General features: G+C 38.5%; 1 protein-coding gene across 1 annotated transcript in view; it reads right to left on the reverse strand.

The window, feature by feature from the left end:
* Positions 1-2,048: 2,048 nt before the first annotated feature.
* The window catches only part of doc2b (double C2-like domains, beta), a 221,898-nt gene continuing 208,275 nt past the window's right edge, over positions 2,049-15,671 (reverse strand). The window contains exons 7-10 of the mRNA XM_074672166.1: positions 15,499-15,656; positions 8,515-8,596; positions 5,734-5,830; positions 2,049-3,582 (exon numbers count right to left, since the gene is read on the reverse strand). Of these exons, the coding sequence (XP_074528267.1) occupies positions 3,449-3,582; positions 5,734-5,830; positions 8,515-8,596; positions 15,499-15,656 (471 nt within the window). The 3' untranslated portion in view covers positions 2,049-3,448. The remainder of the gene's footprint in view (positions 3,583-5,733; positions 5,831-8,514; positions 8,597-15,498; positions 15,657-15,671) is intronic.

Genomic DNA, 15,671 nt, shown 5'->3' on the forward strand with positions numbered 1-15,671 from the left:
CTTCTCCCTTTTTACAACCTACTTGTGTGAGTCTGGCTTTTGTTTGTTTAGTAATTTCCTGTTGTAGACAAATGTAATAATTCTTGAAAATTGAATAAAAGTTAGAAAATACACTCTTAGGGTTGACATTTCTTTACATATTTTGAAACGTTGTCTGTTTCCAATAGAGACCAGAAGCAAATGCTGTTTGGGGGGCCTTGGCGTAGAGTAAAGTTTGGGAACCCCTGCCTTAGACCAACAAAGCTAGAGTTGTCACAAAGTTCAAAACTTGAGTTTTTAACTTAAACAAGATTTATAACTACCAAAAGGTTCATTTTGTCTGACACCCTATAATATAGTTAAGTTATCTTTGCAACTAGACAAGCGTGATTTCTTTTTTACCTTGACATATTTCAGTCTTCAAGTCATGTTATTGTGAGTTGTCTGTCAGCTAATTTATAGAGTAATAGAGTCTTTAGTCATCCTACCTGCTGTGACAGGAAGTTAATATTGTAAAGAATGTGATAAACACCTGAAGTGTAAAATTAAGTTGAAGAAGGGGCCAAAAAACCTTAAGATCAACCCTCTCAGGGACTGTTTACATGACAACAGTTTTGGGGTGAAACGCAAAAGTATTGCTGCGATTCGACCTCATGTTTACACAGGAACGGCGTTTCAGCCGACCTAAAACGCAAACTTTTGAAAACGGCCTCCAGTGGGAATTTTTCTGAAACCCTGCAGCTACCGTTGCTGTGTAAACAGTGAGCCAGCATTTTCAGTGTAAACGCTGACGTCACGTTCTGCTTCGTGAAAGCACATACAACAGTACAACAGTACCGTTGTTACAATCGTCACAAACTACTTTGTTGTGTTTGTGCTGCTCAATCTGCCGAATCTGCTGACTGTCTTTCGACACCAATACACCAGATGATCGACCCAACTCTACTTCGGTGGAGATCTTCCAAAAGCGGCTTCTGGACAAGACAGTTATAGCACCACCTGCAGGCCCGGCATGCTTACTACAGCGTTTTCAGTCCCTCACAGATTTTTTTTCTCTGCATTTTAGCGATTTCAGATAAAATACTGTCATGTAAACAGGGGCTTAGACCAAAGCAAGAAAGAAAATCACATCCTGGACTCGATAAAGGACGAGTTTATCCGCTCAAAGAGCAACAGATACCAGTGTTGGGTTAAGGGAGGCTGTGAAGACCAAGAAGTGGGTTTTAAGGACGGTAAACCAGGATAATGGGGCCTACATTCTGTCACACTCTTGGTATGCCGTCTTTAGACTGTCTGACAACAGGGGGCATGGCAGGACGACCAAACCTCTATAAAGCAGCTGAAAGATAAGTCACAACATCCTGTGACTCTTCTGAGGAAGACTGCAGACTCACACTAGCTGCATGTTCGGTCTGGCAGCTTGCAAGACTCCAGACAGCTGGACTCACAGGCTGAGGAGTTGCTGCACTTCCCACCCTATCCATGATCCTCTCCTTGTTCATGTCTGGATGTAAAACCTCAAACCTGTTGACTCCTGGCCTGGCTGCGCTCGCTATGTTAGTTTGTTGTTGTAGTCAAGTTGAGTAAAATCTATTTTTGACACTGTTTGTTTTATTTGAAAGTCACTTGGCATATTTTCCGCTTCCGTGCACGATTTCCAGTCCGTCTCAATCTGCTTTATGCTAAATTGATGTGTCACAGGCCTAGCATCCGGAGCTGTAGGAGGCTAATGTATCTGCGGCGACCTCTAGCTAGGGTCTACACTGCAAAAAACTGAAATCTTGTCAAGTGTTTTTGTCTTTTTTAAGTAAAAATTGTCTTATTACACTTGATATGAGCCACTTTCAACTTATCAATCCAGAAAAATGTCTTGTTTCAAGTTATCAGAGAACAAAAATGAGGTTTGAATCGCTTGTAACCAGTAAAAAAAATCTGCTAATGGAACAAGAAAATATTGCTTGAAAATTTCCTTGAGACTAGAATAATGTCTTAATACAAGTAACTTTTCTCTTGTTCCATTGGCAGATTTTTTTTACTAGTTACGAGCAATTCAGACCTCATTTTTGTCCTTAAATAACTTTAAACAAGACATTTTTCTGGATTGGTCATGTGAATTTGGCTCATATTGAGTCTCAAAAGGAATTTTCTACTGAAAATAAGACAAAAAGACTTGATAAGATTTCAGTTTTTGCAGTGTAGCTGTTAAAAAAATGAACACCCATTTGAACTGAACTCCCAAAATGGTCAAAAAAGTCATATTTAATTAATGAACTGAAACCTTTTTGTATCTAAATAAAATATTTCCACTGCCTTGCATTTGAACTGTCGAATTTTCTTACTAGTGTGGTCATTTCATTGGCACCAATCATTGTTAGCAGTTCTTGGATCAGAAATTGTAGAAATACTGTGGTATCTCTCCTCTACTCTTCATGTGTACAACAAATTTGACGTCTATTTCTTTATCCGATGCCAAAAGAAGCTAACATATGTTTGTATTTTTCTGCTTGTAAAGAAAAAGAAAAAGTTGTGTATTGGCTGTGACAGAAGGAAGAGCAGAGACACACACAGCAGGCTGTGTTCATGAACTGAGAGGCCAAGGGATCTGGAGCTCCCCCTACTGACTGTTGTGGACTGAATCCACCTGAGAGATCTTCCGTGCAGTCTCCACATTAGTGTAAAGTCGATAGTTTGAAGCTTACTGAGGCCTTAAGCGTATGACGGGAGGTCTATGATCTATGATACTGATCTCTTTTTGACCCAAATGACTCTGACTGCATGATAAATATTTCCTAAACACACTGTCAGTTGTCTCGTAGATAAACGACGAAGAGACCTTGACTTCTGTACAGATTACAATCATTTAAAGTGCAACTTCTTCAGATGTAAAGAAAAAAAATAAGTGGTTGATTTTCCTTTCCTGCCGCTCTACTGTGACGCTGTGTGGTTTTCTTAAAAACACAAGATCTGTTTCACTACATTTCTGCATTCTCCAACAACAAAATATTCTGCTACATCCTTTGTTACACTCGCCACTCTTTCTCCACCAAAAAAGGACAGTATGAAGGCTCTTTGTGCTGTTTCTGGGATTGAGGAACTGTTTAAATGCTTTGAAAGATCTCACCAAAAAGATTTGTTCCTTCTGTCTTCACTGAAATATGAAGCTAAATCATTCAACATAACAACCGCAGTGATTCATTGTGTTGATAGGATTACTCTTGGGAGGATAAACAAAAGAGCAGCTGTGCAACCCCTGCTGTAAATGTGAAGTGTTGTCAAACACAAACAAAAGATGTCAGAATGAGCCCTGTTGAGAAGGAAACATATTCCCAAAGAGGTGTCGCAGGTCACCGAGGCCAACGTAACGAGAATCCAGAGAAGAGGAGTTTGGGAAAATAAAGGCAGGAGTGCGATCTGGTGCAGCCATAGAGAAGATGGAGGGCCAACAGGTTTGACGACAGAATGAGGGTCTTCAGTCATTTAATGAGCCGGGTAATTCATTGGTCAACGTGTGCCAGCGCTCAATTTTCTTGTCCTTGTTTTTAAGGCAGTCAAACCAGTGTTTGAGCCGCTCTCCGTTTGCATTGATACCCAGAGACACTCCACCTGAAAGGAGGCACACAGAGAGGATGAGTCATAGGCTGAACACTTAGAGGGACGTGCACGAGCTTTACAAGGTTTCACATTATCACAGAGTCCGAGGGAAACAGCAGATCATTAGAGTTTCTTAGCAACAACGCATCACAGCTGGAAACAGGTGAGGCGTTAAGGATCTGACGGGCACAACTTTCTAATGAGACCCCAGGAAAATGGAACTAATGGGTTATTAATGGTCACTAATAATTCACTTAGTCTCGCAAAACAGCCTTCGCTGAAGGTCCATTTGATCACGTCAGAGGAGGAGAGCTGCTTGTGTAGATCTCTGAGTGTTCTTGTTCTCAAGTCTCTTAGTTTCATGGTCTTTTACTGCACTACATTTAAAGAGGGGGTGTTGCGCTTTATTTTAATGGGAAAGCATAATACCCCCTCTTTAAGGAGGTTATATTACTTTTGTTTACCCTGTGAGACTGGAAAAAACTGGACTCTTATAGAGAGTTCTTGTTTTATTTTCAGTAGAAAATGTCTTTTTAAACTTAATATGAGTTACATTCACCTGACCAGTCAAGAAAAATGTCTTGTTTCAAGTTATTTAAAGACAAAGATGAGGTCTGAATTGCTTGCAACAAGTTAAAAAACTCTGCCAATGGAACAAGGAAAAAATTACTTGTATTAAAACAATAATTAGTTAAAGCAAATTTTCAAGCACATTTTTCTTTTTCCGTTGGTGATTTATTTATTTACTTATTTATTTTTTACTTCCTAAAAGCAATTCAGACCTCATTTTTGTCATAAACAACTTGAAACAAAACACTGTATTGGCTGATTAGTTAAATGTGGCTCATATCGAGTATACCAAGACAACTTGTACTAAAAACTAGAAAAAAACTCTTAATTTAAGTAAATATTGTCTTTTTATACTTGTGAGCCACATTCAGCTGGTCATTCCTGAAAAATGTCTCATTTTAAGTTATTTAAAGACAAAAATGAGGTCTGAATTGTTTGTAACGAGTTAAAAAAAATCTGGGAATGGAACAAGAAAAAAAGTAACTTTTATTAAAAATATATTCTAGTTTAAAGCAAATTTCCAATCAGATTTTTCTAGTTTCATTGTTTTTTTTTGTTGTTTTTTTTAAATTTGGTACAAGCAATTCAGACCTCATTATTGTCTTTAAACAACTTGAAACAAGACATTTTCTGAACTGGTTGGATGAATGTGGCTCACATCAGGTATAATAAGACAATTTTTACTTAAAAAAACAAACTAACAAGACAAACAAAAAACCAAAAAAAACGATTGATTAGATTTCTGTTTTTTTGCAGTGTAAACCTCAGTTTTGAGAATTTTTCTACACTGCAAAAAACTGAAATCTTACCAAGTGTTTTTGTCTTATTTGAAGTACATATTGTCTTATCATATTTGTTGTTAGCCACATTCAACTGGTCAGTACAGAAAAACATGTTTGTTTCAAGTTATTAAGAGTAATATAAACAAAAAAAAATGTAAGAAAAAAATCTGCCAATGGAACAACAAGAAGTTTTTCAAAAATTCGCCTAAAACTACTATAATGTCTTACTACAAGTTACTCTTTGCTTGTTCTATTGGCAACTCAGACTTCATTTTTGTCTTTAAATAACTTTAAAGAAGATATTTTTCTGGACTGGTCAGGTGAATGTGGCTCATATTAATTCTAAAAAGGCATTTTTAAAAAACAAAATAAAACTAAAAGACTTGATAAGATTTCAGTTTTTCAGTTTTTTTTTCCAGTGTAGAAGCTTTGATATCATTCTTGTCAGCAGACTCGTCATTGAAGTGTCCATGTCTCTGAGGTGAACATGAAATACTTCTGCTTTTTAAGCTTTATTAAACAAAAATGATGCCATAGCTGTTGTGGGAGTGCAGGTTTGGACACCACTGAAACATGCTTAAACTGAGACGACGGCGGGCCCGTCTGTTCCCAGCGTGCCTCAGTGCTTGTTTGTTTCCAAGCCTGCAGCCTCTGAGAGACCTGGCCAGATGGCAGGCTCAGCTGGACAGAAGGCCAGTGGTGCTGCTGATACTGATAAATATCAGTCCAGATATCCCAGCCAGTCCCACACACACAAAGCATCATCTCTGACGGGAGCAGAACTGACCTGGCATGGTCGACCTGGGCTTACCTATGAAATCGTTGGACTTCCCGATGTCGTAGTCCCACACAGTCACCTCCAGGGTCTTTTTGGTAAGGTCTGCATATTTTATGTCGTAACAGAACTCCTACAAAGCAGAAATAAAACAGAGATCCTGTAAACAAACTCTCCACAAATGTAAGTTTTCTAACATCCTCTGGACACATGTTGACAGGTTAATGTCTGTCGTCACCTTCCCTGAGCCTCTCAGCGCGTCTTATTAACTCAGGACACTCAGGATCACAGTGTGTCACTCATATTGATTTAGCTACCGCCAATTAAATTAAAAATACATGCTCATGTACTTTAAAAGGATGACAGTGTGATCAATAAAGTCCCTGTCCAATAAATGAAACAAGCGTTTCTTCGGCTGTCTATGTGCAGCATGTGAAGGCAGAGCACTCATTCTGCATTTCAATCAGTAGTTCAATCAGGCCGGCTGCTCCACCTTAATGAAATCGATTCCCAGATGCAGAGGGAGACCCTGCATGAGGGCATTGTCTCTGACAGAAAGGTCGAGAGGTGATGGCGGAATATGGATGCAAAAAATGTCAGAGGAAATGTCAAGCGGCTGGCCTGTGCGAGTGTTTGGCTGCAGCCGACCGCTCGTATGCAGGAGCACACTCCAGGTCTGTGCCATGACGCACTGCGGAGTCATGAAAACCTTTTTGGCTTCGTCCTGCAAAATACGACTCAGTCCTCAGGGTCTTTAGAGAGCTATTACTGTTTTCAGCCACATTTATAATCATTCACTCTGGTCCTTAAAAGAAGTTAATCTGCGTGGCTGAGCTGCTCTGACTCATTTTGGAGGTAAATACGGGCTGATTAACAGCTTTGTTTGCTACACACTGAAAATATCGAGGTAATGCTTCAGCAAATAACAGCACTGAATACATCAAGGTGGCTTTTCACTCTCTTAATTATTTAAAAGTCACATATTTTGCCTTTCAAAGAGGCTATAAAACAAGATTCAAACACATTTCAAGTTCAATAATTTTTCCCTTTTACTCAGTTTTGGTCTCCACCAACTCCTCAGGGACAAATCTGCAGCTCAATGCTCCACTCTACCCTGCAAAAACTGAAATCTTATCAAGTGGTTTTGTCTTTTTTTCAATAGAAAATGTCTTTTTTGGCATAATATGAGCCACATTCTACTGACAAGTCCGGAAAAATGTCTTGTTTCAAGTTATTTAAAGAGAAAAATGAGGTCTGAATTGCTTGTAACAAGTACAAAAAAATCTGCCAGTGGAAAAGGAGGAAAGTTACTTGTACTAGGACATTATTAATAAAGCTATCTTATCTTTTCTTATCCTTTCTTATTCTAGTTTCAAGCAAATTTTCTATTACATTTTTTGTTTCATTTCATTTTTTACTTGTTCTTTTTACTGTATTTTTATTTTTTTTTACTTCTCCCAAATTTGACTCCTCTTGTCTTACCTTATTTCAATAAATATAACTGTTTTTTTTGTTTTGTTTTGTTTTTTTTTCTGTATGATATCAAACACTTTAGAGAAAGGAAAGAGGATCTTGGGGAAGGAAAAAAATATGATTTTTTTTTTTGTTATTATAATTATTATAATATTTTTTTAGTAACAAAGAGCCATGATACTTTAATATTGCTTCTAGTTATTTTTAATAGCTGTAATACATGCATCTTTGTATTCTGTATTATTAATGCCTCTTTTTTTTCTTTTCTTCTTTCTCTCTCTCTCCCTTTTTGTTGCTGTTGTCACTGCTTTTTTTTCATTATTGACTTATTTATGTACCAATTTATTTATTGTCACAGTTGGGGGACACATTTTTTTGACACCATATCAATTACAAAAATGTAAAATATTGTCATCCTTGGGTTGAATTTAAAAAAAAATTGTATTGAAGGTAGTTACAAGAAATTCCCACCTTATTTCTGCCTTCAAACAACTTGGAAAAAAAAAAGACCTTTTCCTGGACTGATCAGTTGAATGTAGCTTAAACTAAGTGTAATAAGACAATTTTTACTTAAATCAAACTGAAAACACTTGATAAGATTTTAGTTTTTGAAGTGTATGTAGAGTCTAGTGTTCTGTTTTTCTTGTGAAGTGCTCAGGAAGTTGTGTTTGGATGATTTGTCAAAGAGTTTTAGGTTAAAAAAAGAAAAAGACAAATGTGTAATTGAAGACAGGTCCGATAAAACCCGGTTAATAAAAATATGAGGGTGATTAAAACCAAGACATGAAAGTACTCTGAGAAGCTGAGGGAATAAAATATGTATTCGTCCAAAGAAGAACAGCAAGAAGTCATTTTTTTGCATACTGGCCTGAGCACTACACATTAACCTGTGAGCTACTAAAGATACAAACAAGCTGACGCTGAAAATTGATCTTAATATGATTCTACTGATTTAAAATAATTTATTTATACAGCTACAAGGAAGTCCATCTGATTGGATTGCTGGGAACTTAAATAAAGAAACATATCCGTGAGCCTTTGGGGAAATAAAGGAGATTCTAGTAATTTCTTAGGGGATTGATGAAACAGATATTACAAAGCTATGAGAAGTTTTAAGGTCTGAAGAGGTTTTCATGCTTGAAAAAAGACAACTTAGACACCAAGATGACTTTGTGACATTCCTTCTTTAAAAAACAATCATTATAACAGATTGAGATTAATCTACAACAGCTGCACATCCTTTGTTTAGGAGGTTGCTCAGAAGCAGCAGAGGAACATTGACCTTAGATGAAATAAAAATAAGACCTGCCACAGGGTTTTTATCAAAGTAGAGAGGGATCATACCTCGTTGAACTCTGGATTGAGCGTCTTCTTCTTCACAGCCGTCTTGTGCTTTGACTTTTTGTTCTCGTCCGGCTTCAGGTACCTGCAGGACAGCGAGGAGAGAGAGGATGAGGTAAATCAAACATCAAACAATACACTCCGTTTGTCAAAGTGATTCAATTATCAAAAAATAAGGAAATGGTGTAAATGCCTTTTTCAAATGTTGTTAATCCAGGTTTCCTCATATACAGAGAGTGTAAAAGCATCTTCATGTCAGCTCTAATCTGTTATAGTGGACTGTCCTGCAGAGGGCGCTGTGGCACTGCCCTTCACTCACTGCATAGCTTCACTTCATCTCACACATCACCTTACATTACATTATCACACTTTGAAAGCTCTGCTGGTTCTTTAATTGGAGTCTATCTTTAATCAGCTGAGACATGAAGGAACTTGTATCAAATCCTCTCTTAAGAGCCAGGATTTATGTCCCCCTACAGTACCACACGTCTCATCCGTATCAACACAAGGTTTTATGAGTTTAACCTGTTGAGATTCATAAGAGGCTCTAACTCTTTTTTCCCAGGTGTGTTGTTCCTAAAATATTGATTTTATTTTCTGTTTGTTTGTTTTCAGGCTTTTAGGCCATTAACCAGGAAAGAAGCCAGAGAATGGATTCGAACCCAAGTTTTTTTTTTTTTTTTTTTTTTGTAAAGGCAGACTCAAGACCTACCTCTTTGATCTCGCTTTTAGCTGATTGTATTTATATTATTTTATGTTATATGTAACTTATTTTAACCCTTTTCTTATGTTTTATTACTACATTTCAGTCAGATTTTTATTTTATTTTATGTATTATTTATTTATTCATTTTTTATTTTTTACTTGGAATTTTATTTTTTGTCAAATGCTTCTCCAATTTTAGCTGATTTCATTACGCACCTGATGTTACAGAATCTCATTTTACAATATTATCTATCTAACTTTTATTCTATACTGTTTATTTTATTTATTTATTTACTCATTTATGTATCTTACCCTCTAGTATCTTAGAGTATTTTTGAGTATTTTTAAGTATCATATTACTTTTAGCTCCTGTGTTTCCTCATTTTTAATACAAGATGGCGTCTCCTCAGTCCTCTTATTCTGCTCTCTGTCAGAATTTCCTTTTCATATTTTCATGTGTTTGAGTAAATGAGTGTGTATGTTGAATATGGTTTGGGGGTGGTGGGGGTCTTATGTTTTATTTTTATGTAATTATGCAATCTCTGCTTTTTATTCCACTTATTATTTTGTTTTATCTTTTTCTCATGTGAAGCACTTTGTATTACAAAATCCTGTATGAAAAGTGCTATACAAATAAAGTTTGATTGATTGATTGATTGATTGATTGATAGACAAACCTCATGGACCCCAACCGAGACCACTTGGCCATCTATGCTCCAACACTGATTAAAGAGGAATATTCACACTGAGATACAAAACCCTTTTTTGTGTATCTGTAGAAAGTTTGTCACAACTAGATGAAACCGTTACATCAGTTTTAAAGTCCTGCAGACTTGTACATGACCCCAGCCTCAGGTAACCTTGTAGCTCAGACCAGATGAGAGGGTGACAACATATGAAGATCTTTCACCAAAGACAGAGTGAGATGGAGGAGTGATGTACAGAATCCGTCCATTAGACCACAGGTCACAGCCTGCTGCGGTTTTAAGAGTCGATGAAGATTTTAACTGAGGAGGAAGGTCATTTAAAATGGTCTTTAAGAGAAAGACACACCAATGGGGGGCTGACCTGACGCATTTGAGGTCAAACTGTCCTCAATTAGCCAGCTTTTACGTAAGCTGAGGGGAGAAAAATAACAGAAAACATCTCTCAGTTTCACATCAGTTGTCTGTCCATTTGCTCTGTTCTGTTCTCATGGAGTCAACCTTCTGGCATTTTTTTTACCACAGGAACTTTCTCCTGGAACTATGTGCTTTGACGGACAGTCTTAATTTAGTTCCTGGTAATAAACTGACCCCTAAAAACGTCCCTGCTTGGGAGGTAGTACTTTCCAGATGTCCAGGAACTTTGGGGGCTTCCCAGCTGAATGTGTCTGATTGGTGGAGCACAGACTTTCTCATCAGTTCACCTGAGCAGCAGTAAAAATCTGAATGTATTCATTAAATTGCACATACAGTATGTGTAAAGATATAAATATTAGGGATGATTAAGCCTTTTTTAATCATTTATTCTCAAAGACAGGCAGACTTATTTTTTATGGAGAGTCTACATTGGTTTTAATTTCTGCGGTTCTTGTTTGCAATCTCTTTTTCAATTTCCATGCCAGGCGTTCCTTTAACCTGCTGTGTTTGTGGGCTTCCCCAGGGAACCCAGTATTTCTATGGTATCACGTCATTACAATGAACTGTGGGTAATTCCCTAACTATAAGTCTGCTAATATGCCAGCTTACAGAAAGGGTGCGTTAAGGCCTCAGAAAGTCAGTGCAAGAGCTCTCACACACATTGCAATTTTACATTACGAAAGCCTTAAACCCTCACGGACACCAGGGGGACACTTGACTTTGGGTTTGGGTCAGTGGCTGTTTTCCAAACCACTAGTATGTAGCATGACTGTTCTGCTGGATCTGTTTTGTAGTATACTACTCTGGGTAGATTTTGGTAATGTAGTTATTTTGTTAATCATATCACAGCAGAATCCTAATTTATTTTTAATCTTACACCTAAAGTTATATCATTTGTTAAAAATAAATCTGGAAGGGATTTTTATTTTTACAGCCGATGGAAAAACCATGTATGGTTTAAAAAGTGAATTAGTGGTTTATATGGGCTTTAATTGATTTGTAGAAGTAAACGCCTCGCTTATAACTGGCAGTAACAAGATTCACTTGTGTTTCTTTCACATCACTTCACTTCCAACCTACAGACCGTCTAACGTTAGTGTTGTTGTATTGTAGCTGTAATTCCGACTCATTCCAGTAGATGGCGGTAATTCACCAAAACCTGCTACCCGCATAGACAAACAGTGTTAGTACTGTGCATTGCGGGAAACAGTATGCCCGGGAGACTGGTCTGTTGCACACTGAGAAATCTCCTGGGTCAGAAGGACATCCAGGGAATTTAGGCATACTGCAGATTTTGCAAGTTTTTGCATACTACCTACTTCAGACTGAATTTCGGGCAAAAAAGTAGGCTCTACTAGTGAAGCAGGCGGTTTGGAAAACAGCAAGTCTCCTTTGATGGAGTCGTTTTTGCTGAATAGCCTTTCCTGCCATCTTATCGCCCTCTACTGGTCTGGAGTTGTTTTGTAAATACCTTTATTTTTTTCTCTGTATGTCTCTGGCCTGATTTACGTAATCTACCTGGGTTCTGGTGGAATCCCAAAGAAACAAATTGGCCACAGGAACCATGTACTTCCTGGAAATGCTTTAACAGGAGCTTAAAGTTCCTGGACCTTGTAGTCAAAAAGCACCCCGAGTGAAGGATGAGGCTAGTTTTACACCAAAACCTTCAGAAGTCAGATTGAGATGAACAGCACTCTGTCAGCATTTGATTTCACCTCAGTAGTTTTAGCATCACTTGATTTCTGTACCTCAGACACTGATGTTGTTTGAAAGTTTCAGCTTGTTTTCTCTGCAGTCTGAGTCAGAAAACAGATCGTTCTGCGGTGCAGTCTTTAGCGTTAGTGTTAGTCATCGTGTGTGAAAGATAGCTGGATTTTCCAGATAAGTGATGTACAAGTTGTACTCTGAGTATTTTAGTTAATGTCTTCCTCTTCCTCTGTCCATTCTGAAAACATCACTTTGCTAATCCTGACGTTGTGTATTTCAATCCCGTGCGACTCCAGCAGCTCGTCACATCCGTCTCCCCTCTTTTGTGCTCACAGGAGCCACACACACTGTTCAATTTCCCAAGTTCACCCAGAGACTTAAAGCCAGTGTAAGTGGGTTATTGCTCACAAACTTTGCCCTGTGGGAACCAAGGCTCAAACCGTTGTTGATGAGGATATTGCAGCAAATTTAATTGTTGCCATGTAATGGGAAAGCGATCCCCGGGCAAATCAGGCAAAGAGTGGAAGTAAGGATGTAAACATTTAAGCACAATGGCTTTAAATCACCGTGTAAATCACTGGGATTTGGCTCTGACTGCAAAATAATGCTTTATTCAGCTGTGCACTGTAAGGAAATACTCTTTAGCTCTTTCATACATTAGCACTAGATTAAACAGATTTACCACTGACTGGAGAAACAACAAGAGGAGCATTCATTCTGCAGTCCAGTACTTCCCTGACCTGTCTGTTAATGTTAACAGATGTAAGATGCCGTTAATGTTTCATTTTTAATCAGACGGTTGCATTGTGAGCAGGAAGTAATGTACCAATCATAAAGTGAAGCACAGTAGCCAGTTAAATCCTTGGATGGAAGCCCACTGACTGACAAAACACAACAAAACTTGCAAACAAGAAGACCAAGTTCTGCAAACCGGAGGACTCAGGCATAGAAACAACAATCCTGCACAGTCTGTTTTTACACACACTTAAAACCCAGAACACAGTTTTCTGCTCACAGACTGAGAAGTTGCTCTCACAAGCAAAAGAAATGTTGCACAAGGATTCTGTAAAGAGTGAGAAAAGATACTTCCTGCTGTGTAAATATTATTTTTTCCTGTTGAAAACCAGCTTTGTGTGCAACCAAAAACCCTGTTAGAGGAGTATTTTTGACCAGAGAAACTTTTATTTGTGATTTAAACCAGAGGCACTAAGGCCTAAATCTAGTTCTGAGGTATTAGTTTACTCCTGAAAAAGGCGCTATGGTGCAAAAACTGAAATCTTATCAAGTGATCTTGTCTTATTTAAGGTAGGAAATGTTTGAGACCTAAAAGTAACCATATTCACCTGACATGTCCAGAAGAAAGTCTTGTTTCACGTTATTTAAAGACAAAACAAGGTTTAAGTTGCTCCTACCAAGTTAGAAACATCAGCCAATGGAGCGAGAGAAAAGTTAGTTGTATTAAGACATTATTCCAGTTTCAAGCAAATTTTCTAGCAAATTTTTCTTATTTCGTTGGCAGTTTTTTTTTTTGCTTGTTACCTGCAACTCAGACCTCATTTTTGCTTTAAATAATGAGATGATTTTCTGGACAGACCAGTTAAATGTGGCTCATATCAAGTAAAGCAAGACAATTTTTACATCAAATAAGACAAAAACACTTGATAACATTTAGTTTTTTGCAGCATATCTGGGGGAGGGGGTAGTACTTTCCAGAGGTCTAAGATCTTTGCGACCAAGGCCTGCAAGCTGCAGAAAGTCATCAATCAATACTCTTAAACTGTAACACAGGCCAGTCTGTGCTGTTTTTGTGCTTTATCTGGCAGAGACCAACCCTGATTTTCACTGGTCAAAACTGTTTTAGGCTTCTTGGAATGGTTTTGACTGGTAATACCTTTACCTCAAGCACCTTTCTTCCTACAAATCCATCTGTAGAGCAAAAAAGCTTGATTAAAACCAGCACATGGTGTCATTTTTCCCTCAGTGGCCTTCCTTACCGTCTTACTGTCCTCTACTGGTCTGGCTGTGTGTTGCAATTACCTTTACTTTTCCTCCCTAAAGACTGTGTTATGCTTTCTGTGCGAACCCCGCATCGATTGGTGTCCATTCCCAAACTGCAGGGGGCAGTGTATCACAAACGTACATCTACCAGAGTTCTAAACCAGAGTCGAAGAAGTTTGCCTTTGTTTACAACATGACATATCTGTCCCTGATATTTTTCCAGGCTCTTTCAACGGATTTCTCTTCTCTGCCGAGAGTGACCACAGTGTCATGCCATGATTTATTTACCCAATGATCTCTAGATGCCTATATTTCTGCACTTAGAGTACTAGGACATCTCGTTCCTCCGCCATCTTGTCTGGACGTCTCCATCGACAAGGTTAGAAATTTTGGAGTGTGTTTGCCGCAGAAATTCCACATGAAAGGGACCACAAAAGGGGGCGTAGGTATGAAAATGACGTCATTCATCCACACAAAGCTGTGCGGACCCCGTGGACGTGTCAAGCATAAATCAACCTTAAATCACTGGCTTGTTTTGCATAATCCACGACTTCTGGTGGAAATGCAGAAAAAGCAATGGGCCACAGGAGCCATGAAGTTCCTGGGCCTTCAGGTTGAAAAACACTTTCTGTTGAAAATGCTTCAGAGTGAAGACAACACCAATCTAAGACGATGTCTTTTGCAGATTTGGATGCCCAGGACTTTAAATTCGCTTGATATAACTGACACCATGGAGTGATTAACAGTTTAGGTAACAGCTGTGATTTGATACATCAGTCCCACTTTAACTAAAACCATGCAGCTTGTCAAAGTGACGGAGTATACATTTCATTTATTCCCTCTAACATGAGCTTGTCAGTAAATCTATTATCTACCTGAGTGTCCTTCAAGCCCCAGGAAGATTTCCTCAACCTCAAACTGTTGGAAAATTGTTGCCAGCACCTCTCCTCTGAATCGAGTCAGGCTTTTGTTCTCGAGGTGTGCACGGCGGAGTAGGAAATTAATTGCACTTTCATTGCTCAGCCAGATGAAAGACCTGGGAAATGTTCAGGTGTGATAAATAGAACTCTCCTTCAAATTGCAGCCCTGAGGATGGCCTCTTGTGCTGTGTGTCTTTTATGGTGCTGATAATCTTGGGAAGTCTGCCTCTTTTCTGCTACAACATCAGCACTGCCAGCCAACCCATTACAGCACATGTGTTCGTTCACACTAAAAATAGTTTTCTGATGATGAGCATCTGGACAGTGATGTTTTTCAGGAGACACTCATTATGAGAGACAAATGCAGAAATACAGGATAATGTATAAAGAGCAGGTTATTCTTCCATAGAGGAAGCAGGACTCAGATCTGTGTCCTAAGAAACTGAAATCATACTCAGAGAATAATCAGAGTGCCATCTGCTGTAATACTATCCTGTTTCTGTTTATGTGTAACTTGCAGATGTGTGCATACTGACGTTTTGACGTAGGGGTCGGAGAAACCGTTGGCATCCATGGCGGCGAGGTGAGCACAGCGAATGATTCCAACCACCAGGCAGGACTTCTGGGTATTGTACTTGAGAGAGATCATGATGCGTCCTCGCTCCTCCAGGGACTTATCTTCTGTCTTGTTGACCTGTGGAGTAGAAAT

This window comes from Halichoeres trimaculatus, unplaced genomic scaffold (genome assembly GCF_033239565.1).
Source record: "Halichoeres trimaculatus isolate MK-OKI-2021-1 unplaced genomic scaffold, fHalTri1.1 fHalTri1_scaffold_6, whole genome shotgun sequence".
In the NCBI taxonomy this organism is placed as follows: Eukaryota; Metazoa; Chordata; class Actinopteri; order Labriformes; family Labridae; genus Halichoeres; species Halichoeres trimaculatus.